This window comes from Nansenia antarctica (assembly GCF_963989245.1).
Source record: "Nansenia antarctica genome assembly, chromosome: 2".
Taxonomy (NCBI): Eukaryota; Metazoa; Chordata; class Actinopteri; order Argentiniformes; family Microstomatidae; genus Nansenia; species Nansenia antarctica.
Window position 1 is genome coordinate 82642053 of NC_137675.1, and position 26921 is coordinate 82668973.

The 26921-nt window shown below is 43.7% G+C and overlaps 2 protein-coding genes across 2 annotated transcripts; both read right to left on the minus strand.

The window, feature by feature from the left end:
* Positions 1-9201: 9201 nt before the first annotated feature.
* On the minus strand, positions 9202-13761 carry LOC308151068 (uncharacterized protein). Its single transcript, XM_080523879.1, has 3 exons — positions 13614-13761; positions 12655-12895; positions 9202-9289 (listed from the first exon to the last, which is right to left on the minus strand). Exons 1-3 carry the CDS (start codon positions 13744-13746, stop codon positions 9241-9243), a joined length of 423 nt encoding a protein of 140 aa, XP_080380005.1. The 5' UTR covers positions 13747-13761; the 3' UTR covers positions 9202-9240.
* A 9227-nt stretch (positions 13762-22988) lies between these two features.
* LOC308150758 (heat shock factor protein 5-like) lies at positions 22989-25436 on the minus strand (the record flags this gene model as incomplete). The annotated part of the gene is given in 7 exon segments (XM_080523555.1): positions 22989-23051; positions 23159-23271; positions 23486-23956; positions 24101-24187; positions 24190-24192; positions 24285-24625; positions 24938-25436. Coding segments are annotated over 6 exon segments (1461 nt in total). The 3' UTR covers positions 22989-23051; positions 23159-23211.
* Positions 25437-26921: the final 1485 nt, after the last annotated feature.

The window sequence follows — 26921 nt, forward strand, 5'->3', positions numbered from 1 at the left end:
TAGAGAGAGGTCATTATGTCCTCTGGTCAGTAGAGAGAGGTCATTATGTCCTCTGGTCAGTAGAGAGAGGTCATTATGTCCTCTGGTCAGTAGAGAGAGGTCATTATGTCCTCTGGTCAGTAGAGAGAGGTCATTATGTCCTCTGGTCAGTAGAGAGAGGTCATTATGTCCTCTGGTCAGGAGAGAGACTACATTATGTCCTCTGGTCAGTAGAGAGAGGTCATTATGTCCTCTGGTCAGTAGAGAGAGGTCATTATGTCCTCTGGTCAGTAGAGAGAGGTCATTATGTCCTCTGGTCAGTAGAGAGAGGTCATTATGTCCTCTGGTCAGTAGAGAGAGGTCATTATGTCCTCTGGTCAGTAGAGAGAGGTCATTATGTCCTCTGGTCAGTAGACAGACTTCTTGCCCTCTCCTCTCCCTGATCGGAGCTGACTTCACATGCCAGTGTAGTGGAGGTGGTTTGTCTACACATCATGAGACCCAGGTACACTTTCCCAAAATACAGTCTCACAAAAAGCATCCCTAAGCATATTGAGCATATGCTTCCAATGACTTTGAGCCCTGGAAAAGCGCTATATAAATACAATGAATTATTATTATTATTATTATTATTATTATTATTATTAATAATAAAGTAATCTTTTAAGTTAGGGACAATTCAATAATTAGAGAGAGCGGGGGGGGGGAGAGAGAGAGAGGGAGAGAGAGGGAGAGAGAGAGGTAAAGAGAGAGAGGTAGAGAGAGAGAGAGAGAGAGAGAGAGAGAGAGAGAGAGAGAGAGAGAGAGAGAGGAGGGGTAGGTGAGCCCCTGCTGCTGCTGCTGCTGCTCTACGACCCCAGCCTCTCCCTCTGCCTCCCAGCGCCTCACAAAGAGGGCATTGATTCTCCTCCATGTTGCCCCTCCGCACCGGGGGGCCAATCTGTTCCCCGCTTCCCCAGGAAATGTCCACTTAGCCCGGGGAAGCCCCGGGCTGGCCGAGGCTCCCCACCGCAACTTTGATACGAGCGCTGTCCAAACACTCACCGCGGGGACTACACAGGGGTCAGGGGGTCCCGCGGGGGAGCGTGTCGACGCTATCCCCCCGCGCGCTATCCTGCGAGAGTCCCGGGTAAACAAAGGTACACGGAGAGGACTAAACTGTGATGACGAGGCCCTTTAGACACCTCTGAACAACCAGCTACTCATGTTGTCGTTACCTTCCGGACAGCCGCTCACTCTGACCGCACTTTACGTATGTATTACTGTTATGTTTTCCCACGTTCCGTGAGAAGAGGCCGACCGCGTCCAATGCAGGGAAGGACTGGGACTTAAAAAGGCTTGTGTGAGGGGAGCAGTAGGACTGTCACACACCTGGTGTTATAGCCTGTATTGATTGGCTCGTTTAGTTCGTTCGTTAGTTCCAAAGAGATGTGTCACGCGTGAGTCGTGAGCGTCATCAGATACTTCTCTGAAGTCATAAAATGGCCGCCTCAACACCTTGTCAACAACTTCCTGTTCCAACAAAGGAAAATACTTACTACGCTTGTAGAATAAAATGAAACGTTCTCATTGATATTCCCGCGCCACATTAGGTACCTCTAGGCTTCTATAAAAGGGATGTAGGGATACATAAGTATATTATGTACAATACATTACAACATACAATCTCAATGAGGACATTTTCACAGTCTAATGTCACAGTCTGTTCCTGTAGCGACATTCCCAGCTGGGGAGACATTGGGACACTCATAAACACACTTAGTCGTTCTATTGCTTTCATGCCATTTTAATAAGACAAAAGACACCCAGTTTTACAATCAGTACGATGCCAAGGAATAACCCAGGCGTGCATGAGGCAGACCTGTTCAGACCTAGTAGACTGGAAGCTGCTCCATTTCTTAATAAATCACATCCATCTCAGGGTGGATGAAGACAGAGACTGTGCGGTGTCACACACACACACACACACACACACACACACACACACACACACACACACACACACATTATACCATAGTGTCAGCAGTTGCATTGCATATTCACATCGGGTGCGGGTGTGTGTGTGTGTGTGTGTATGTGTGTGCGTGTATGTGTGTGTGTGTGTGTGTGTGTGTGTATGTGTGTGTGTGTGTGCCTCAGAATTCGACACAGATCCAGCAACTTCTATACTTGCTCTCAGCAGAGCTCAGTCCTGTCCAAGGAGAGAGCTTGAGGCTCACCGACACAACGACCAACATCCAAACCTAAACTGTTCCCAAACCAAACATCCTTGTTGGCGGGGGAAAATGTTGTCAGCAGCTCCCTGTAAAATTGTAATTGTAATGTAGGTAATGTAATGTAAACTATGCCATTTAGTGTAGCCAATGATAACCAATAACACCTACTACTTAAAAGCCACAACAAATATGAAACGATCGAATGCGGTCCTCACATGCATAGCATTATCTTTAGCTAATGCATTAGCTTAGCATTAGCCCAGATGACTCAGCGAATACTGAGGCTCTAGGTCTGTGTTGTGTCACCACAGGCTCTGATAGGGTAGCAGAGGTTGTAGATGAGGGATCGTTGTCCCGGTCGCCTCCAGTCTCCAGGTCTCCCTGCCACATACACAGTTCCACAGCACTCAGACACGCTCACACACAGTCCAGTAGCACTGCCAGAGCTATCTGTAGCCTTAGCCTTGAGTCATACACTCACGCACGCACGCACAAGCCCCCCCCCCCCACACACACACACAGACACACATGGGTGCGTGCATGCAAGACCAAACACGTGCACGCGCTAGCACAAGCCCACACACACTCAGGCAAACATGCGACCACATGCGCGAGCGCAAGCACACACACGCACGCACACACACTTCTGACATCACTCTCTCACAATTTTCTGTCTCTTAAAGGCATTTAAGGTTGACATTATTGTGTTATGGTAATTAAAACTATATTATATTTGTAACTTATATAGTTGTCATTGTCTTCTACAAAACATTTAGATACAAGTATCAGTGGCAGGGAAAAGGGCGTCCCACAGCTTAAAGTGACAGGAGCCAATGTCTTAATATCTGGGCCTAGTTTTCTCACTTAGTTTGTTTTCCTAGTATCGGTACACATTCCTAAACAGAGCAATTTGAGAGAGTTTGGATAAAGGGTAGCCTACAACACAAGATGCTATCTAATGGTGGACTGGGATTCCATTGCAAGTACCTCTGGAATCAAACCAAAGCACAGCTATTTGTTTTGCCTTTCACAATACATGGTCAACAGCGCCACCTGCTGTTGGTTGCCTGTAACACCAAGCGGAATGCTGGACGTTCCATCCAAGTGTTCCTGTGTGTGCGTGTGTGTGTGTGTGTGTGTGTGTGTGTGTGTGCGCGCGTGTGTGTGAGTGCTCTCCAATCATACCTGTCAACCCTCCCGTTTTTCCCGGGATTCTCCCGTATTTTACCTTTATTTCCCGCTGTGCTGCCGTTTAAATATTTTCCCATAAATCTCCCGTTTTTTTTTACCTATAATATAATTTAACACTTAATTGTTGGACGTTGTCGCATGCGCACAATCGTTATATCCATGTCGGAGTTTACTTGTTTCCTCTCGTTTCTTGGGCTGCGTTCGTAATTTTGCTCTGAGAGCACCGGAACGCACACTAGGGGCAACGTTATAAAGGGACCACGTAATTTGATTGGACAAGAGGCATTCCATGAGTGGTGATCAGATTTCCAGAGCGTATTTACGAACGCAGCCTCGGTTATCTCCGTTTTGAAATGATCGCTGGTGGTAGCTTTGTTGCGCCGCTCTTTTCCCATTGACATCATGGTGTCAAGTAATGTATAAATAAATGTGCTGAATTGATATTCCCTTTTGTGTTTTCATGTATATATATGCAGGGATGTTCAAAGTATTTTACTTTCAACCAGGTATCTGATTCTGATCACCTGTAGTCACTTACTTAATCATAGGAACTAGTTGTTAACCCAATTATTGTTGCACTGAAGCAGGTGGTTGATTGACTGTGTCCCCTTGTCTAAATGTAAGGGGTCTCCTATGGTTGTCTAGTGGTGATGTTAGGACTGACTGTGTGTCCCCTTGTCTAAATGTAAGGGGTCTCCTATGGTTGTCTAGTGGTGATGTTAGGACTGACTGTGTGTACCCTTGTCTAAATGTAAGGGGTATGGTTTGTGGACGGTGGGGGGGGGGGGCGTGCGGGGGATATCCCTTATTTTCAAATCCCAATGTTGACAGGTATGATCCGCACCGCCTTTGATCTTAGGCTCTAGCTGAATGGATGTCTTCCCATATGGTCTAGCGGTTAGGATTCCTGGTTTTCACCCAGGCGGCCCGGGTTCGACTCCCGGTATGGGAACTCGTTCTTCTTGAAAACTCAAGTATGTCCTTACAATCTGTAATTAGGATGTCCTGACGATCACATTGATTATCATGTGACGTGATATCCCTTCAATCCCTCAATGACCCTCCTGGGAAATATAAATATAAGGAATACAATGAATATCATTACAATCATTATTATGTTTATATTTCTATAACAATCGCCCTTCATCTACAGAAAGAGGAGGTATAACAAAAAAAGAACAATGGGAAAGAAGTGAAGAAAGAAGAAACAAACACACCTCTCTCTCACCGACGTATTGGCCATGATCATTTCAACTGCTTCTTGCCATAATGGTATGAGCACAGGACACACCAGCCGTCGTGGCACGCAAGTGGTTACAGGCCGTGATCGTATAGTGGTTAGTACTCTGCGTTGTGGCCGCAGCAACCCCGGTTCGAATCCGGGTCACGGCAGCCTTTGAAGCATAGAGAAAGTTCTACTTCTATTCCAATGAACTGTAGTTTCTTCCACTGCCATTCGGTTTACACAAACAGCATCGGCTAAATTATCCCTCTTCCCTGAGGATCTCAACAGGCCCTGCTCGGAAAGATAGAGTGGGCCAGTGGCGCAATGGATAACGCGTCTGACTACGGATCAGAAGATTCTAGGTTCGACTCCTGGCTGGCTCGGCCTCATTTAGTTTCCAGTAGAACCAACAACAGAAACACATTGAAACACCGCCACCGATTTCGGGATGCTCTAACAGACAGCAGACTTGTGCTTGTCAAAATACCATTTAGACCATCTATGTAAACCAGCTCCTTCCCTTCTTGTGATTTTTTTAAAAGTGTTTTTCTTTTCCCCCCCTTTCCTAACACCAGGGGAGCCACCCCTCCTAAATGTCGTTGTTTGGTACCTGTACTGTAGCAATGACAATAAAGTCCATTCATTCATTCATTCATAGCCTCCATCGGAGAGATGGTAAAAACTCATTCATGATATCTGTTTTGAACATTGCACGTATCCATTCAGGAGCAGCATTTGCATACTAGTAGCACAGTTGGTTTATTTGAATTGGTCAGTAAAGCAGTAATTGTCTCTGTCGGGGGGAGGTGGCTGCTCTATTCAGCTTTGGAAGTGTGTCTCTATGCTTCAGAAGCTTCAGCTGGTTACGCATCCTGCTTCGTGGTCACCTTTCAAAGCTTATATAGTAATGACATAATTCATGTTTACATTTCTTCATTTGTGACATATCAATAGCCAATTGGTTACATGGCAATGCAATTAATGAAGCGTAATGAAAGAGCATGTGAACTACGATCTCTTCAGCACATTTGTGTCGCTCGTGCCATACGACCCAGAATCCGCACCGCCTTTGAAATGACACTCAGATCTTAGGCTCTAGCTGAATGGATGTCTTCCCATATGGTCTAGCGGTTAGGATTCCTGGTTTTCACCCAGGCGGCACGGGTTCGACTCCCGGTATGGGAACTCGTTCTTCTTGAAAATTCAAGTATGTCCTTACAATCTGTAATTAGGATGTCCTGACAATCCAACTCCTGTTAGAACAGTATCCGCCTGTCAAGACAATGTCAGTGTTACATGTTTGATGAATAAGTAGGTCATCTGTATAAGTGAAAGTGAATGATCTATACATCAGTCATCACAAGAAAAACTCATCTATGCTAGGACCAGGTGCCATTGGCAGTCACAATGCGCTTTTTTATTTAATTGTATTTGTATTATTATTATTCTTTACAGTAGAGAAACTATACAGGGGTGCAGTGGGGATGTAAAGGTATTTAGGAGGGACAGTCAAGAAGTAGCCTGAAGAGATTCATAGTTATTACACAAAGCATCTGTAATACAGTTTGATGTAGTACTGTTACTGTCTCTGTCTGTCAGAGTGAACCTGTCCTGAAGGATGGAGGAAGGTTGATGGAGCTGTTACTGAAGGATGGAGGAAGGTTGATGGAGCTGTTACTGAAGGACGGAGGAAGGTTGATGGAGCTGTTACTGAAGGATGGAGGAAGGTTGATGGAGCTGTTACTGAAGGATGGAGGAAGGTTGATGGCAGCTGTTACTTCCTCTCTACTGAGAAGAAACCCTGGGAGGAGAGCAGACAGGACTGCAGAGACAGAGCAGACCTGGTGATCATAGACAGCATTGAGGAACAGGTAGGGGCTGTGTGTTTGTGTTTGCGCGCGCGAGTGAGAGTGTGTGAGAGAGAGAGAGAGTGTGTGTATTTGGTTTGACTAATCTGTGTTTAAAATTAAAAATAAATGTTTATACTTTAGGTGTTTTTTATTGGTTTTTATAAAAACGCAACACCGTGTATACAATCAATTAATCAAACAATCAGACATTTAAGACATTTCATTCAACAACAACCAACATTAAACTAACTAAAGTGCTCAGTGTTCAGTGTATTGTCCAGTGTAGTGTAATGTTCAGTGTTCAGTGTTCAGTGTTCAGTGTCCAGGTTCCAGTGTCGGTAGGAGGCAGGGGTAAAAAACCTGTTCGCTGTGCATCCGGGAAAAAAATTCCCCTGCAGCCCTCTAGTTGTAGAGCGACTACTATCCAGTTTGCCCACCAGTGCAAAGCCGTGGCTCCCCCACCTCCCTCCCCCGAGGGACCCCACACACTCGACTCACCCGACCCGCCCCACCACCGGCGCATCCGGCCCAGCCCACCAGGCTCAGACTCCTGTAGCCCTTCACGAGGCTAGCCGGACCAGGCGCCCCAGCGGCGGAGCAGATCGAGCATGCAGGCCGACCGGAGGCCCCCGAGGAGAGGCCCAGAGAGCTCGGCGCATGGCAGGCAAGCAGAGGCGAAAAACCTGTACACAGCTTATGTTTATACTTTATCTTTGAAAAAGTTTTTTACATGAACAGTACAAAAGAACAGACAGGTCATCATGGGTATCACAATCTTACTGATGTCCTCAGCCATTAGCTTTGGGTTACGGGTTACCTTGTCCATACTCGGTCCATTAGTCCTAGGAGGAAGGGGGGGGGGGGGGGGCTACTATAGAAACCAGACATCGCTTCAAGGGACATCTCCAGTCCTCATCACTCTGTCCATCCTGTCCTCAGAGGACATCAACAACATTATTGTCTGATGACAATCACCCAGCAGGTCCATACAGAAACCCTGTGTGTCCCTATCAAATCACTATCACTAAGTCTATGTTTAGTTGTTTTATACACAAACATTGCATGTTTACAGGCTACTCTCCTTATGCTTCTCCTCATAAACCTTTAATTCTTAGTGTGTTATCTTGGCCTGTCAGGGACCGCACTCTTTAGACTGTCCAATGCTAATGTTACCTCATCTCACACCCCATACATCCTGTGTGGATCCTTGGCTGTGGTTCAGAATACTAATGGTATGTTAGAGCAGAGGTTCCCAAAGTGGGTGCCGCCAAATCTGCTCGTAAAAAAAAAAAAAAAAAAGTATAATATACAATTATAATAATAATACATTAAGAAACGTTTGTTTATTACATGTGCAATGGAGTTCATAAGCAAATAAAAGATATATTTCTCAGATTTGAAAGACATTAATTTACTAACTAGGCCTACTAGTTACTAACTAACTACTCCTCACTGAAGTCTTGGACCAAGCGGTGAAAATGGTTAATTATGTAAAATCACGCCCGCTGAAGTCACGGCTGTTCAGCACATTGTGCAATGAGATGGGGTCCGAGCATGAGGGGCTCTTATTACACACAGAGGTCCGCTGGCTGTCGCGGGGCAAGGTGTTATCCCGTGTCTATGAGCTCCGAGATGAACTGATCACTTTTGTCAGTGAGCACGACTTGCCATACAAAGAACAATTGGAAGATGAATCGTGGTGGATTAAGGTGCCATCAAGGTGCTTTTACCCTTCCCAACCTCCTACTTGTGCGAGCTGGCTTTTTCTTCTCTAGCATACGTCAAGAACAAGACACGCATGCGACTGTCAGTGGAACAGGACCTGCGTGTCGCGCTGTCCACTATCTCTCCCCGCATAAAGAGACTCTGCTCCCAAAAGCAGGCGCATGTGTCCCACTAATGCGCACAACATATTTCTTTGTTTTGTATTTCTCTCAATTTTTACAATTCTGTCATGATTATTATTGTTAAATTATTATAGTTGTGAGTTACCCGTTTGGTTCAGATGTGAAATAATAATCTCAGAATGAGCATTGAAATGAGAATTACATTTTAAGGCATTATTTTAAGCCCCCCCAAAAAGCATTGTTCCATTGATTGATTATACAGGCCTTTGATATTTTATTTGTGTGAAGAATTCCCTCTGAGTCTCCTCCCATATTGTACAATCCTTGAGGGCCAAGATTTTATTTAATTTAGCGATAGTTTGACTGACCTATGCATTCTTGCCCATCCATTACAGTTCATTTATGACTTTTATTATCTTGTTAAAATTCATTGGGGCAATACTTATGTATTATATATAAACACACATTTTCAAACCAATTCATTGTGTATTGTTTTTAGTTTAAGCTCCGAGGCATTTTTTTAAATCTTCGTAGAGTTGGGGTGCCTTGGAGAAGGGGGAAAGCTTCAGGGGTGCCTTGGTTAAAAAAAGTTTGGGAACCTCTGTGTTAGAGTGTGTGAGGCTCACTGGAGTAGGATCAGAATGGATCTTCTGCCACCTATCGGTGAGTAATGGTAAGTGCTCTCTGTGTCACCATTAATGCATAGACCCACACAATGGTCTAGTGGTAGCGCCCTCTGGTGGCTGTAAGCAGTAAATGTAGGAGTATTTCCTATTCATTATGGTGACAATGAATCACACTGGTAATGTGGATGATTAAATCCAACTGTGAAATGAGAAAAGACAAGGAATACAATAGATTGGATGCACAAACACATTTAGTGAATGATTTAGGAGGGCTTCTGGGTCTTCCCGGAGGTCTCCTTGAAGGGGTTACCCAGGCCCTTGTTGACAGCCTTCACCATCCTCCTGAAGACAGCTGCTAGAGACAGGAGGGAGAGGGAGAGAGGAAGGGAGAGGGGGAGAGGAGGGGGAGAGAGAGAGAGAGGGAGAGGGGGAGAGGAGAGGGGGAGAGGAGGGGGAGAGAAAGAGGGAGAGGGGAGAGAGACAGAGGGAGAGGGGAGAGAGGAAAGAGAGAGAGATGACATTAACTTAACATATAATTTGTGTTTTTTCAAGGAGATTGTGTATATAGATGACAGATAACATTGTTTAATCGTCTTAATGTTTACAGAGACTGTTACTGACATTAGGTGCCTTAGGCGAGAGTATGATTTGATATTAGATTATATTAGTATACGAAGCTGTGAGGACACTGAGCCTGGGTCAACGGTCGATTCTAATTGTTTACCAATCATTATTGATATCCAATAACTTATTGAATAGACCCTTTTAGAGTTTGTAAACATATGCGCACGCATTTAGGCAACGGAAGATGGCGGAATGCACTGACATGTCTAGGTATGCAAGGACATTATCCACAAAAGGTCGGGAATACTACTTAAACAAACTAATTCTGTCAAATGGTCGGCGACTCCCAGATCCGTGTGCTATTACTGAGTGGGTAGATGACATTAACAAGTGGCCCAATATTCAATGGCCAGATATATATACCTATTTGGTGGAGAAGCCTAGCGTGTACACCTGTGAGAAATTGAGAACATTATAAATCACTAGATGCCTACAACTACGCGATCTGTGGTCATGTACAGGACATAGACTCAGACTTTTGTGTCTTGAAATCAGAAGTCCTCCCAAGCCAAAGACAAGGACACAAGACGACTATGTATAACGCACATATCACACACACACACACACACACACACACACACATTTGTTTACTAGACAGATAGAACACCATCTAGCGCTGGTTACTTTGTCTAGGCCTGCTTTAGCTAGATCTTAGTCTAGCTACCTATTACTGACAATTGTTCATAGGTTTTCCATTGAAATCAGAGAATAGATTAGCTATATTCTGTACACAGATACTGTAACGTCCCGACTTGGACAGTGGTGAAATAATAAGAGATAGGTTGTCTTACAATCTGTGCGTTTAATTGCAAACTTCCACATACAAAACTCTGTCAGTTCACCGGAGCTCTCCTCTCCTCTACCGTAACAACAACAACAACAACAACAACAACAACAACAACAACAACACAACATCCGCCCCCCTTGGCACACAACACAGCGCACAGTAACATTGAATTTCTGAACACAAGCATTAATTGCAACATTAATGAACAGATTATTACAGGGTTGCTACAATACTTTACCTGATATAAAATGGGCGCCACATACACAAGCATTTTTCTATCGTGTCCTCAGTCCAGTTACTGTCAACACGTTTAATAGCTTGCAGCCATAGACGCAGGTTGCATTTCTCTCACTACTCATTACTCATTTTGAACCAATGAGGGAGATAATAGCTGGATACAGAAGAGTAGTAGGCTAATTAGAGCTATTGATAACCAATCAGCACAATGACACACTGTCTCAGCTATCTAAACAAAACAAAACATAGAAACATGGAACAGTTAGGGGTTGCTCAAGGGCACAACGGCAGGGGTGGACACCTTAGATATGATACCAGCATCATATCACTATGGCTGACCCTGTGCCTTGAGCAAAAATGCCAGCAACCCTCCAATCACAAGCTCACATGCAGCTCCCTCCTCAGTCGGGGATCAAACCAGAGACCTTCCGATTGTTAGCTGGCCTCTCTAACCTTCAATCTATTCCCGCCCCTGTCCACACCTTCACTCTACATTTCGTCAGAATCCATCATGGCTGACACTGAGCATAACTAATCCTATTTTAACCATTGTTTAAAGAGGTTTAACTAATCCAGGGTTAAAATTAAGATGTGCACACAACGTCTCTGATTAATTATATACCAGTTTAAACCTAGGTTTACTAACCCCCTCTTAAGTTTAAAACAGCATTAATTTAATCCATGTTGGTGCAACACAGCCTAAACTTGATAAGCTACTACAGTGTTAAGTTGTATCCTATAGTTTAATGTTGTCTCTTTCCCTCAGGTCTGCAGCATCTCAAGGCACCTGTTCTGGTCCGGAGAATCCCACTCCTGGTGGAGGAGACCTTATGGTAGGTGTCAATTTAACACCACACTGGACACATGTTTGTTTTAAAACCCCAAAATGGATACATTTCACTGGTATTGTAATAGTACACTGAACTGTTTGTCTGTAAACTGCTGTCTTGATTATTTGTCCATAGAATACAGTAAGAGCCAAAAATTGTAATACATTTTATATATAGCTTCAATTCATGTCACCTTCAAATCATGAGAAAAAGAATAGATAGATAAATAAAAAGTAAAACAAAAGCACAGACAGTAGAAACATCAATACAAATAGTTAAAGATTAAGGTTTAAAAAGATGCTAAAAAAGATCAGTGAGAGCTGAGAATTGTAACACATGCCAACAAATCACCCTTAGATAGTAATTGAACCTGTATTCTGTTTCCAGGTCTTCCAATAATGACATATCGTAGACTGGGAAGCATCACCAGGTAGGAAAATTGGTTTCAATTGTTAACCCATGTGAGGAGATTACCGAGCCAAGAGACTTGGCATAGAGGGAGAACAGTAAAGGCCCTAGGACAATCGTTCAGCTCAATTGGCATTTGCCAAAGAACACCAGGATTTGCAGCTTCGTCATTGGCGCCCCGTTCTCTTCACAGAAGAGAGCAGGTTCACTCTGAGCACATGTGACAGACATGAAAGAGTCTGGAGACGCAGTCGCGAATTTTATGCGTTATCCTATCATCCAGCATTTTTTGTTTTGCCTCCTAAAATCCAACCCCTCGTCCACTTCGTAGGAGGCGGAAACGGATAAGTTACAGGTGACATTTACCTCACTAGTAGCAGCACCTGTGATTTAGCTGGCAAACGGGGCACTGGTGTTGTATGTTTTTAAGAAATACTGAAAGCCTACTAGTGCTTAGGGCAGTTGAAGACAAAAAAGATAAATGTTATATTTTCTCACCAACCTGTCTGTCTGTCTGTCTTTCTGCCTGTTTGCCTGCCTGTCTGCCCGCCTGCCTGTCTGTCTGTGACATCACTGCTGTGACCCCCTACCTGCCTGCCTGCCTGTCTGTCTTTCTACCTGCCTGACTGTCTATCTGTCTGCCTGTCTGTCTGTCTGTCTGTCTGTGACATCACTACTGTGATCCCCTACCTGCCTGTCTTTCTGTCTGCCTGTCTGCCTGTCTGCCTGTCTGTCTATCTGTCTGTCTGTCTGTCTGTCTGTCTGCCTGCCTGCCTGCCTGCCTGTCTGCCTGTCTGCCTGTCTGTCTGTGACATCACTGCTGTGATGCCCTACCTGTTGTTGTGGGTCAGAGCCCCGGAGGTCTGTGATTGGTTGGGTCGGAAGGAAGCGGGATGCCGGACAAAAGGGGCGGGGCCAGCGATGACGTGGAGGCCTGGGGAGGCGGCCGGATCCTCAGACACCCGCTGGAGGCGGAGTTTGGCGAGGGCAGGGCGCCGGCCAAAGGAGGCAGGGCCTCGCAACGGACCGCTGCCACCGCTGTCATGGTTACCCAGCTTACCCAGAGAGACACTGACTGAGAGGGAGAGAGAGAGAGAGAAAGAGAGAGAAAGAGAGAGAAAGAGAGAGAGGCAGGGAGAGAGAGAGGCAGGGAGAGAGAGAGGCAGGGAGAGAGAGAGGCAGGCAGAGAGAAAGAGAGAGAGGCAGAGAGGGGGGAGAGAGAGAGGGATAGGAAAAAAGAGAGATTAGGTTCAAAAGTAGGTGCAACAAGACTGTAATACACGAATAGCCCACTGAGCTAAAGTCCTAGACCTAGGCCAACCCAGTCTATCATATTGTAACGACCAAATGAATGGGAAAGTGTGTCCAAACCTTTGACTGGTACTGTATTATAATGTCATATTGTTGCTATTGCAGCATGTGTATTGTATTTATACAGTGTATTTAGTTAGGGTGTATTTGAGCATTCAGGGAGTTTATTGCATGTGTATAAAGGCCAATGCACACGGCGTGCGATTTTGTCGCACGACAACATTCGATTGTCAATTCACACCAATGAATGAATGAATGTGAATGGAGAATCGAATGTTGTCGTGCAACAATATCGCATCGCACGCCTTGTGCATTGTCTCATTGAGATGCATTCAAAACAATGGAATCGAATTCGGCGGTGCGACAAACTCGCACACCGTGTGCATTGGGCTTAAGCCTGCTGACGCCCTGTGTGAAACAAGCATCTCACTGCTGTGTGACAATAAACACGTATGACCCTGACGTGTCAGTGGGCCACTCACTGGGCAGGAGGACCCGGCGGTCCGTCTCTCCGGCCGCTCTGGGCTCCCACGGGAACCCCCCGTCCTGGAGGGAGGGGACCGCCGAGGCGCTTTGACCCAGGGGGGCTGTGGCCCGGGGGGGCCGCCAGTCCATGTCCCTCCACTGCCAGAGGCGCCGCTTCAGTCCATGTCCCTCCACTGCCAGAGGCGCCGGAACAACCCCCTCCAGCCCCTCCAGTCCCTCCAGCCCCCCCAGCTGGGGGGGCTGGGGGGGCTGGAGGGACTGGAGGGGCTGGAGGGGGTTGTTCCGTCTCGGGGGGGGGGTCACATTGAGCCAGGGAGGGCTCCTTCCACGTGGTCCCCACTCCCCCCAGGTGGAGTGTCAACTTTTCAGTCAACTTACAAAGTAAAAAGGGTAGAAAGAGTCAAGTAAAAGGGTTAAAGAAAACCATTTGCATTTCTAGGCTGCAAGGTCTGCCATACCCAACTGTGCTAGCACTGTTAGCTTGGAGAAGGCCTTTCTGGTAGTGTGAGTTAGCATCTAGGCTTGTAGATCAGCCTATTTGCGCTAATGAGGTATGATTTCTGGGGTTATGTGTAAGCACCTTTGGGATTGTGAATGGGCGTTTAATGACTTATAAACAACCATACATATGTGTTAGCATTTATAGGCTAATAAACGGGCACGTGTGTTTGCATTTATGGGTATATAAGGTGTGGTTGATTATGAAAACATGGTGTTTGTACATTCATATTAAAGGGTTGTTTGCACAGCAGTAACATTTATATTTTTTCATAACCAGCCAAAAACGTTCTCTAAAAATGAGTACCAACGTATTCATAGCCAGCTTGAATCTATAATATAACATATTAACATATAACATATAACATATTTCATATAGTTTCTCTGGAGTTTACATACCACTCCAGAACCAAAAAGTGCTTGATCCTGTCAGAGAATGTTGAAGAACACTGTAGAACCCCTTTGGGTTCCTCTTTGGGTACACAAGAAACCTAGCGTATATATAACACAGAGAAGGATCCTCCAAACAGTTCTCGGTGGCTGTGGCTAGCCGGCGTCTAATGATCGCAACGGTCGGCGGTTCGGCAGTTCGATCCCCGGCTGGGCACATGTCGAGGTGTCCTTCGGCAAGACACTGAACCCCAAATTGCTCCCAATGAGCGGGGCCGGCGCCTTGCATGGTAGCTTGCCGCCATTGTTGTGTGAATGTGTGAATGGATGAATGAGAGGCCGTTGTAAAGCGCTTTGGAATAAGTCGCTATATATAGGCTACTGTACGTGTAAACCATTTTCTCCTACAGGAAAAAAGCCAAAGAAGCCTGTCTTTCTTTTCTAACTACAAGCCTGTCTGCGGACTCACCCTGGCTATCACCGTGCTGAGGTAGTGTCCTGAGTCAGCCGCGGCCACAGGGGGTGCTGTGACGTCCTTGTAGCAGGGCGCCCCGCCCAGCAGGCGGTCGACCTGGTCCACCACCCCCAGGTCTCTCAGCAGGCCGGCGCGCTGCTCCAGGCCACGCAGACGCTCCTCCTCCTCCTCCTCCGTCAGCGTCGGGGGCACGGCCAGGGCAGGCAGGAAGTGGGGGACGCCCGCCCGGCGCTAGGCAACGGCAGAGACGCAGCACAGACTCAGACATAAACACCAACACTTTTTATACATTTTGTCACCCGCAGAAAGCACTAGCTACTCGAATTGTGGGTCTGTGTGTGTGTGTTGCTCAGTATCTGCTATTATTGGTAGCCGCTCAATATGGAGAAGGCGGTGCTTCTTGTACCCATGAGCTGGATACTGTCTGTTTTACAGTATTGATACTGTATCTGTCAATCCACTGCTATCATTTGGTGTGAATAACATCCTATGTGTAGGCATAAGTGGTTGTCAACTCGGCACTACTGTAACTGACTGTTTTCATAATGTCAACATGCACTGATAGTATTTATGTCCTTTAGATATTGTACATTTAAGTGGACATAAATAAAGCATTTAAAATGTGCAAGGTGAACTCACATGGCTGTGTGAGTGTGTGTGTGTGTGTGTGTGTGTGTGTGTGTGTGTGTGTGTGTGTGTGTGTGTGTGTGTGAGTGTGTGTGTGTGTGTGTGTGTGTGTGTGTGTGTGTGTGTGTGAGTGTGTGTGTGTGTGTGTGTGTGTGTGTGTGTGTGTGTGTGTGTGTGTGTGTGTGTGTGTGTGTGTGTGTGTGTGTGTGCATGCATTGTGAACTCACATATTTGTGTGTGTGTGTGGGGCGGAGGGGTTTGTGTGTTCTGTCCTCCTTTCTTGCAGACTCTCCCTGTAGACCCAGCCTCTGTAGACCCAGCCTCTGTAGACCCAGCCTCGGCTTCCCATGAAGGTCCTGGATCAGCTGTCTGGCAGGACGCACCAGAGGTGGGGGACTCGAGTCACATGACTTGACTCTAGTCGGACTGGAGTCGCAAATTTGCAAATTGTAGTTGACGAACATTGATAAAAGATAGCATTTTTCTAGATATTGACAAGTCAGAATGTTTTGTTTCGAAACGCGATTGGGTGACTTCTCACGCAATGAGCGTATAACCCGTTACCTGGCAACCTGCTGGACGCAGCACACCAGTAGAGGCCAGCGGACCGCTGTCTTGATAGCGGGACAGTGATTCTTTTGTCGACAACGGTAGTACAAAATCGCCCAGAACAGTAAGCCATTCTCGGAGGGGGAGTTTGTGAAAGAGTGCATGGTCGAGTCTGCAGCACTGCTATGCCCAGAGAAAAAAGAAGCGTTTGAAGACATCCCGCTGTCCCGCCGCACCGTGACGAGAAGGGTGGAGGGCATCGCAGAGAATCAGCTGCAAAGTGAAGTGGGAAGCTTCGACTTTTTTTCTTTGGCTTTGGATGAGAGCTGTGACATCCGTGACACAGCCCAGCTGCTCACATTTCTCCGGGGGATAACGCGCGACTTCAAGCTTACGGAGGAGCTGGCAGCAATCCGGCCAATGAAAGGAGCCACAACGGGGAGTGATCTGTTCACCGAGATCAACGCATGCATGGACAAACTGGGACTCACTCGAATGGGACAGACTGGCAGGTGTCACTACGGATGGATGTCCGAATTTGACAGGGAAAAATGTTGGGCTTTTGAAAAGAATGCAAGATAAAGTGAGTGAACTCAACGCAGAGCAGAAATTGGTGTTTATACATTGTATTATTCATCAGCAAGCGTTGTGCAAGTCAGTGCTAAAACTTAGCCAGGTGGTTGATGTTGTTACTACACTACAACAGTTAATTTCATCAGAGCGCGAGCATTAAATCACAGGCAGTTTGTTTCACTATTGGAGGAGCAAGAGAGCGAACATGGTGATGTCAGGTACCACACAGCTGTCAGATGGCTCAGCCTGGGCAAAGTGCTAAAAAGGTTTTGGGTTCTGAAATCAGAGATAAACGAGTTTTGTGAGATGAAAGGCAACACCATCCCAGAGCTGTCTGATGAGGACTGGATGGCAGATTTATCATTTGCTGTTGATGTGACTGCAATGATGAATGAACTGAACACACAACTGCAGGGCAAGGGCCTTTTTGCTCATGAAATGCATAGCCATGTGAAAGCCTTCATGACAAAGTTGCAATTAATTTCAAGGCAACAAGGCAGCAACAATCTCGAACACATGAAAACCCTGAAAGAAGTCAAACCATCAGCTGATCACCGGCACAGGCGTTTTCAAGATTTCAAAAAGGTTGAGGATGAAATGCAGCTGGTTTCCTCTCCCTTTACCTGCAGTGTTGATAGTGCACCCACTGATGTTCAGCTTGAACTCATTGACCTGCAGTCTGATTCACTACTGAAAGAGCACTTTAACCAGCATCACTGCTAGAGTTCTACTCTGCTCTCAAGGAGGAGAACTTTCCAAACATGAGGAGACATGCTCAGAAGATGTTGGTTCTCTTTGGATCCACCTACATATGTGAACAGACATTCTCAGTCATGAAGTTTACCAAATCCAGGTACAGATCCTCTCTCACTGATGAACATCTGTCAGCTGTGCTTCGCCTCTCCACCTCAGACATTCAACCTGACTTTGATGGACTTGTTAAAGCTCAACAGAGACTGGATTTCTCACACTGAATGAAAAAAAAGAACTGAAGAACACTAAAATGTGGGAATATAACAAGTGAAATGGGACACTTGATCCTTTTCTTTTTTTCTGCACAGTAAAAAAAAATGAACTGAAGAACACTAACATGTGGAAATATAACAAGTGAAATGGGACACTTGATCTTTTTCTTTTCTTTTTTTTGCACAGTTCTGAAAACATTAAATGTTTAATATAGGCATGTAAAGTCAAAAAGGCTACAAAACTGGGACACTTTTCTTTACACAGTTACACAGTTCAGTGACATGTCTTGTTTATTTTGGCTACAAAGATGATGTGATGTCTTTAGAAAGCGAAGAAAGTCCTTGTTTCAATAGTATATGAAACTCAAAATGCCCTTTGTTATTAATGTGACTGAAAATGAGTCAAATGTTTCACATTTTGTTTATCATTTTGGAAATTCTATTTGAATAAATGATATTTTTGAAAGCTAACCTCACCTTTTAATTGCCAAATAATAACATACACTCTTACCAGCGGTCAAAACAATGCCATTTACTGCTTTTTATATAGAAATAAAATGTATATTATGCATAACTGAGTTCGGAATTTTGGCCCGGCCCTCCAAAATATTTTCAGTTGCTCATTTGGCCCCCTGGGAAAAATAATTGCCCACCCCTGGGCTAGGGGATAGTGAGTTGGACTGGTGATCAAAAGGTCATGACTTCAAATCCCACCTGGGAACACCACCACCACTAGTGTGCTCTTGAGTAAGGCACTTAGCCCTAAGTTACTCCATGAATATGGGCTCCAGAATTGTCAAGTTGTGTCACAAATTCTAGCAACATGAACTCTGTTGTAGGGATCCCCCAAGTGGTCATCCTCACCAGACTGGATCTGGCTTGCCCATTGGTCAGTGCAGATCTGAAGGAAGTCTACAAAAGCAAGTACGGTATATCAAGGAGAAGGTGAGGCATGTTCTTGACAAGCCACAAAATGTGCCCTTCTAGCTAGATGTTAAACTGCATTTCATTGTCTGGTACTTTGGTACTCTGCAATGATAATACATTTGAATCTAATCTAATCTCAAAGTGGTCTGAGGTCCAGCTGAATCCATATCCCATGCCATCGATTTCTACCTGTATGGCACACACTGTTTTCGATCAGTGAATTCAAACTTCTGTGACATTTTACATTTATGACACGGTCTGGTCATTTGGTCTGCAAGTCGGCATCCGATTTAATGTTCTGACTTTTCTTACTCACCCAATCCATTGTGTTGCAGTATTTTGGCTTGACTAGCGAGTTTAATTTTCAACAACGTTGAAATGTATTTCCGTGTTTCAAAACAAACGTCTGAACATTTTGATTTGGTTGCCGACTTGCGGCCCAAATGACCAGAACTTGTCACATTTGTCTGTCTTGACCAGAAGAGTTTAAACCAAAATGCAACAATTGGTTACCAAATAGGGTTCCTTGCTGTTTGTTAACAGACTGGAATGTATAGGAAATGGTGGTTCCACAGGTTTTCTAAAAAACTTCTAATTTAATATCCTCACGTCACAAACTGAAGATGGAGCAGTGTGTGTGTGTGTGTGTGTCTGTGTGTGTGTGTGTGTGTGTGTGTGTGTGTGTGTGTGTGTGTGTGTGTTGGTGGTGCACTTGGTGCATAGGACATAATAAACAAATATATATATTTATTTTTAAATCTGAGTTTTTAAATTTTTATTTATTATGTGTCCTCTTTCAAAGGGCTTTAGTACAGTATATCACAGTACAGTATGGCCCATTCCGATTCCCTTCCCTACCCCTACGGCTCATTTTGGAGTGCCGCTCACTGGAGCCAAGGCCTCGGAACAGAGCCACAAGCCGTAGTGGTTGAAATATTTCCCTATGAAATGGGACAACCCTTCAAGACCCTGATACGTCATTGTTAGTGTCATAGAAAAGCATTGACGCTCGCGATTCATTCACAACTTAAGTTTTACGCTATCAATCGATCAAACAAGTCAATTAAAAAAGAACATTGCTTCAGTATCTGATCATGACAGAATAACGGTGCTCTGTAGGCTATCAACCTGGGGGCTATTCCACGTACGTTGGATTGGTATATCGGCGATTAAAAGAAAAGCCTCGTTCAGGCAACTCGTGATTGGGATTCAAGCCTCAAGTGATTCCTCGAACGAGGATCAGCCTTGTGTCATCAGTGTTCACAGAACACCTTTTTGGAAATACTCGATTTGGGCGGGTGCACGCAGACATAAAGAGCCCAGAAGAGTCGAACTGTCGAAATGAAGATACTACCCTGCGTAGCGGTCCTACTTACTGCGCAGCGGTCCTACTTGTTGCTCTTTATGAAGACGAGTGTGTGTGTGTGTGTGTGTGTGTGTGTGTGTGTGTGTGTGTGTGTCTTGAGGGGCTGGGTAGAAAGCAAACAAGCTACTACTACTACTACTACTACTACTACTACTACTACTACTACTACTACTACTACTACTACTACTACTACTACATGTGTTTATAAAATGTGTTACCTACATTTGTGTCAGAATTTAGAATCTGAATTATTTTTACTGGCCAAGTATATTCACACATACTGACCTGGTGCATAGGACATAATACAGTTTTTTACGGTCGCTAAGTCACAGTGTTCAATACTGAAGCCACAGTTTCACAACTCTTCATACAGTCTGCATTCGTAACACTCATGTTGGCCAATGACTTCATTCATATCTCAAAAGAAGCTCGTTCAACCACACACTGTCAACAATGTTCACTCAGAAGCATACACTGTCATTCATAACATTCTGACTTACAAAATACTAACAACAGGGAGCATTACATAGTTTGAATGATTTTCACAAGAATGAATATTTCATTATAAAAATGGTTTGATTTATAGTAATCATAGACAGAATAGTTGACTGTAAAACTGTAAAGTATTAGGCAACAAGAATGAATCAGAAACGCCACAATTTGCTTCTATCCTTTATTCTATCTTTTGCTTCTATCCTTTATATTCTGTTTTATCCTTTTTTTTCAGTAACTTTGCAGAAAGTAAGTTACGGTACATTTACCACAAAGTACACTACATTTACTTGTGTAAAATGAAAAGTGAAAAATAAAGTGGAAGATGCAAAGTTCAAATAAAAAAGAAAAACAGAAATTCCAGGGCTACAATACAATAGCAATCACACCAAACATGTCTCACTCCTGAGGATTTTGGTCCACCCTCTGGTCTGCATCTGGTCACATCTAATGTCTTCCCAGGCAATGCATCTAGTCTATTTCATTTCATTGTATATATTCTGCTACTGTAATATTTTCTAGACATTTCAATATGATTACTGCAAATAGTGAAAATACCACCGCTCATCCGTTATCAGACTTTGCCGAGGTTCTGGAACTGAAGAGTATCAATAGAGTGCAAAATAACAGCATCTGCACACTCAAACACTGTGCAAAAAAACAGTTTATTGCGAGCTTTCTGTCATAATATATGATAGGATATGATTACTGCAAAATTGCACCAAATAATTCAGTTTTGAATGTGTTCTTCAGAGTTTTGAACATGTTAGCAATGAAAAAATGTGTTGCAAATACATAGTATTGGGGGAGTTTGGGGGAGTTTGAATGAGAGAAGTGTTATGGCATTTGGAGAACGTAGTCATTGAATGCATTCTGTATGAAAGCAATGCACAAATCACAGAGAAAGAGTCACAGTTTTGTTCACATGGGTTTCTGCTCTGCTGACTGTATGAAGAGTTGTGAAACTGTGGTTTCAGTATTGAACATGGTGACTTAGCGACCGTAAAAAACTGTAAACAAATATATATAAAATGTTTTGCCCAGAAGAGTCGAACTGTCGAAATGAAGATACTACACTCCGCAGCGGTTCTACTTATTGATCTTTATGAAGATGAAAAATAAGATGTAAAATAGTGCAATACTGCCGCAATTAACAAGGCGAGGGAAATGGTTTGGCAAGAAATTCCTGACCGATTAAATGCGTAGGTCATACTAGCCCCTACTTATTGTTTTATCAAGGACCCCAATTGAAATAAGCCAGTGGCTTTCTTGGGTTTTTATCCTGTTAGTTGACCTTGTATGTAATATGTACTTTCATGTACCTACTTCTGCAAATCTTCTAATAAAGTTTTCAATCAATCAATCAATCAATCAATGTTCATATTTTAATAAATGAATATTCACTACTGTGGTGATATCAGCAGCAGGCTAATACACGGTCAGATAATTACGATGGCATATTCTAAGGATTCTTCTAAATAGACTGAACCCTACCACCAACAGGCACACATGTTCACAGGAACACATAACATGCGAATTTCGCCAAGTGCAAGCGCTCAATCAACCTCACCGTCACGAGATGAATCAGCATCACCTCGTTGATGGCCTTCCATACAATTACAGATTGTAATCAAGTGCAATACTGAAACACAACTGTGAACATTTCAAACCTGCAAACTGCGACACTTTAAATGAATGTGCAATAACACTATGTGCAATATGACAACCCTCGGGTACATAAGGTTCAGAGATAGGAAATGTTAGAATAGGTATAGCATAGCATAGAGTACAGCACAGTGTTTTATTTGTATACTATAGTATAGTATAGTGGATAGTGTACATAGCCTTTATTTATGTAAACCAGCTCTTTTCTCTTCTTGTTTTTAGTTTTTTTTCCCCCTAGCACCAGGGGAGCCCCGCCTCCCAAATTTCAATGACAATATGTATTTTCAATGGGGCCTCCCTAGTTTGGGCAATGAAAACATAAATAATAAAAACAGGATGCAAGAACTACCACAAACCACATCTGAATAATGTCAAAGTTTAATCATAGCTTAAACATTGTTTCAAATGACAAAAGTTGTTAAAATTATTGAAAATTGACTGAGGTTAAAACAGATTTTAAAAAGGTCGGTTTTGGTATCACATTAAAACAAGTGAGTGATAAAAATGAGATAAAAAGTAGCTGCCGGTCCAGTTAAAAAGACAAATTATGTCCTGGTACTCCTGGTTGTTTTTTACCTATTGTACTTGTAAAGCACTTTGACGTAAAGTGCTATATAAATAAAGTTATTATTATTATTATTATTAATTACAAGATTAATGATTCAGAACAAAAAGGATCTGATGTAAAAGTGATCAAATAAATAGAATAAATGGATACAGTATCTAAGATATTATTTAAATGACATACAATTGGCATTGTAAACATGTCTTTAAAAAGTAGCAACAGCAAACTGGCTTATTCAGAGAATCTCTTGAGTCTGAGAAGCAAAACGGAGAACTTTAGCCATCCTGTTTAATTATGGTCAAGATTGTTGCTTACATGCCGCTTCGACCAACAAGTTCAGATCTAAAAGATAAAATGACAGGATTAGGATTTCAGAATTGTTGCCATATCTTTAATCAAATGTTATAGGTTGGCTTAATTCACAATGTATTGTGGATGGATTGTCTTACCTGGAGATTTAGGTTGCTGTCTGCTGCTTTTGGTCTCCTGGGACAAACTGACATCATGCAGGGCATTGTTGACCTCTACATCCACGGCCTCTGCGTCCTTCACCTTGGTGCTGCTGAATTTATGAAAAAATTACATAATCCAATCTTGTTAATTTCAACCACAGAGTTCATGAAGACAACTGGTAATCATACTGTACATGACAAGTATATAGATTATATTTGCTTTCTTTGTGAACTGTAGCTGAATTCTTTTTAACTTGACCATTCCCATTAAGAACTACAGTGTATTCTTTGCTAACTAGACATGACAGGTTTCACAGCACTAACCTTCTGAGAGGCATTGATAGGGTTAGTCTCAACATCTAGAGAGCCAGGTTCCTGCTCCTCCATTTTCACTGGCTCACCCGCAGGACCACCGATTGTGATGGCTATTCCCTGAGGAACTTTCCCTGGGACTGCAATAATAATGGGCCCGCAAGGAGTCACTGGGTTGGCATCCATGAAAACAGGCACGGAGCTGGAGTTGGCAGAAGAGTCTGGCTGTGAAGAGACTGGGTGAGAGGAGCTGTGGATGGTGGTGGTGGGCTGAGGACCAGATTTAGGGGTGGCCAGGAAATGCTTATCTGGGGTCCCCACTTTTACCATGCGTATCTTGGGGGAAGCTTGCAGTTCACCAACTAACTGGAAGACTGTGTCTAGGTTGACAATGACATCACTTTTCTTGCTTTCCTGATTTTCACTGCTCTGCCAGTCCTGGTTTTGGTTTCCAGGAGACAGAAAGCCCACAGGACAGTTTGGCTAAAATATGGGATTGAAAATATAAATCTTATAGCTTGGCATGAAAGGCCTGCAATTTCATCTTTGAACAACTTTCTACCCATGTACTTATGAATTCCACATCACTGGAGATAGATTCGCAGAAATGGGCTGTTCACCTACCTAGTAATCGCTATAATGGGAGAATGAGGGAGATGTCTGTTGCGCACTCCCTGTCATGTCTGTGTCCACTGCTACTGGGGGGCAGCACTGGTACACTGATGGAAAACAAACACATTTTTAACTTAGATGAATGTTTATAAATCACAAATGCAGAGTCTTTCTGTACATATAACTGATGAGTGTTCACATAATTGCCTGGGGAAAAGAATCCAGGTCGGTATTGTGCATGCTGGGGGATAAAACCATTGAACTTCGGCCCAGGGATTGCAAGGCCTTGTGAACCCTGCTGAATATGCACAGTGGTTGGGCTTGACTGCGGACAGGAAGCGTCTGCAGGAAACCCGTGGAAGACCGATATTGGGATTCCCTTGTCTGTGTAGAATATTGTAGGTGTGGAGGCATCACCATGACCCAAGACCCAGCCACGAGGTGGGATTGGGGTCCGATCATACTCCTTCACAGACTGTGATACGTTCTGGTGATATCGGTAAGGAGATGCTCTATGTCCTTCTCCAATATACACAGAACCTGTAGAAACATTGAGAGATCAACAGTATTTATTTATTTTTGCATTAAACATACAAACTGGGTGGTTCTGGTTCACACTAAGAATGTTCTTTGTAGTGTAAGACAGCTATTGATTTACTTGAATAATTGTTTATTACATACTTGGGAACTGGTATGATTAACAATGTACCTCTTCTGTTATTGTTTAGTTTTCTACTATTACATGGGACATAACCTCCCCCACGGATACTAGTTGTGGTTGTTATGCCCTGTTGTGTACATGTCTCTGTGAAATTCAATAAAAAAATATTAACCACAAAAAAAAAAATGTACCTCTTTTCTCTACTTTAGGCCTACCACCATTTGCGGTCGGCAGTCGGGGAAAGCGATTAGGTGGCCGACAGTTCACCTCTAACCCAGCTTTCATCTTGGCCTTGTTACTGCTGGTCAGCCTCTTCAGATTGACCAGGAGTTCAGGACGGTCCTGTCTGAACTGTGGGTTGTGGAAGTGATGGAGGATCCCGCCGGTGGGAGACCTGCCAGTGGCACCATCCTCCTGTTTGTCTGGGTCGACCACGACCTTCTTGAACCCGTACAGGTTCAGCTGGCGGACGAAGCTGGTGAAGTTAAACGTTTTGAACACGTCCACGTGTTGAACACGTCCATCAAACGGCTGCATCTGGGGGGACAGCAGCTCAGCCTCAAACAGCTGCTGGTCTATGATCACACCTTCCCCAGAGGCGTCCCAGCGGATAGACGGGTTCTTGGGGTTGATGACCAGACTCCACATCTTCGCGGGGAAGTTGTTGGGGTTTATGGGGATGGTCCCCATAAAATAGTGTTGGTTCATATTTTATATATTCTCATATAATCTGTTGAGAAACACAAAAATAGTGGACAGAAGTTCACTATAAGACATGAAATCAGAATGCCTAATGTAATGACGTGTATTCTGGAAATGTTGGACATTAACCAATGTTAACCTTATGTAGTTTCATTTGAAAGTATTTCACTCCGGCCGGGGAGAGAACGGACTATTCTGACTAGCACAACAAGTCCGCTAGCGATTAAGCTAACAGTCGCTAACAGTTTATCACTCGAGTGGTCAAGATGTTCTGGCGATACTTATCGTTAGGAAACTAACTAACTCTAACCAGCCGATTTATACGACGATATCTGTATTGTATTGCCGTGTTTGTATTCATTTAATTACAATTACAAGTTCAATACACCATACCGTTATTCTCTGACCGGGGCTCCGTGTCGTGTCTCAGAGGCAGAACCGTTGACAGAGTTCAGAATACCGTTGGAGTTTGAATTCCAGAGACCGTCTGAGCTCGAGACCATCACCATGACCACCACCTTGACCAATAATAATAATTAATAATAATAATAATAATAATAATAATAATTTAATTTTAATAAGAATACTTTTGCCATTTAGCAGACGCTTTTAATCCAAAGCGATTTACAATTACGAATTACAGGGACGTTCCCCCTGGAGTAACTGAGGGCAAAGTGCCTTACCCAAGGGCACACTAGTAGTGGTGTGGCTTCAGGCGGGATTTGAACTCCCAACCTTCCGATCACAAGTCCAACTCACTATCCACTAGACCACCACTAATTTTCGCGGCTCGGGCGAAGAAAGATGGTCTTTGTATGTGGGGACTTAAATATAGATTTGTTGAACCCAAATGAACACAAACAAATTAGAGACTTCATGGACACAATGTACAGTATAAGTCTATTTCCTACAATCTTAAAACCAACCAGAATAACAAGTAACAGTGCTACTTTAATAGACAACATTTTTACCAATGAAATTGGGAGTAAAATTGTAAGTGGAATGCTATTAAATGACATAAGTGACCACCTTCCTGTTTTTGCAACCATACAGAACTGTACCAAGATTAAAACTCATAGAAATTCCGAAACTCAGAAATGGATTCGTAACAGAACATCAGAAGCTATAGAGGCTCTGAAGGGAGATTTAAGGAAGCAAAGCTGGCATAGGGTCATTTCAAACAATAATCCAAACAAAGCTTATGATGAATTTCTCTCCACATTTTTCACCTTGTATGACGTACACTGTCCACTACAAAAACAGAGAAAACACAAATATGAAGACAAGCCCTGGATTACAAGAGGACTAGAAAATGCATGCAAAAAGAAAAATATACTATATAAACAGTTCTTAAAGGACAGATCAAAGGTAGCAGAAAATAAATACAAAACTTACAGAAATAAATTAACTAGTATAATGAGATACAATAAAAAGGAATATTATAATAAACTATTGGAACAACACAGAAGTAAT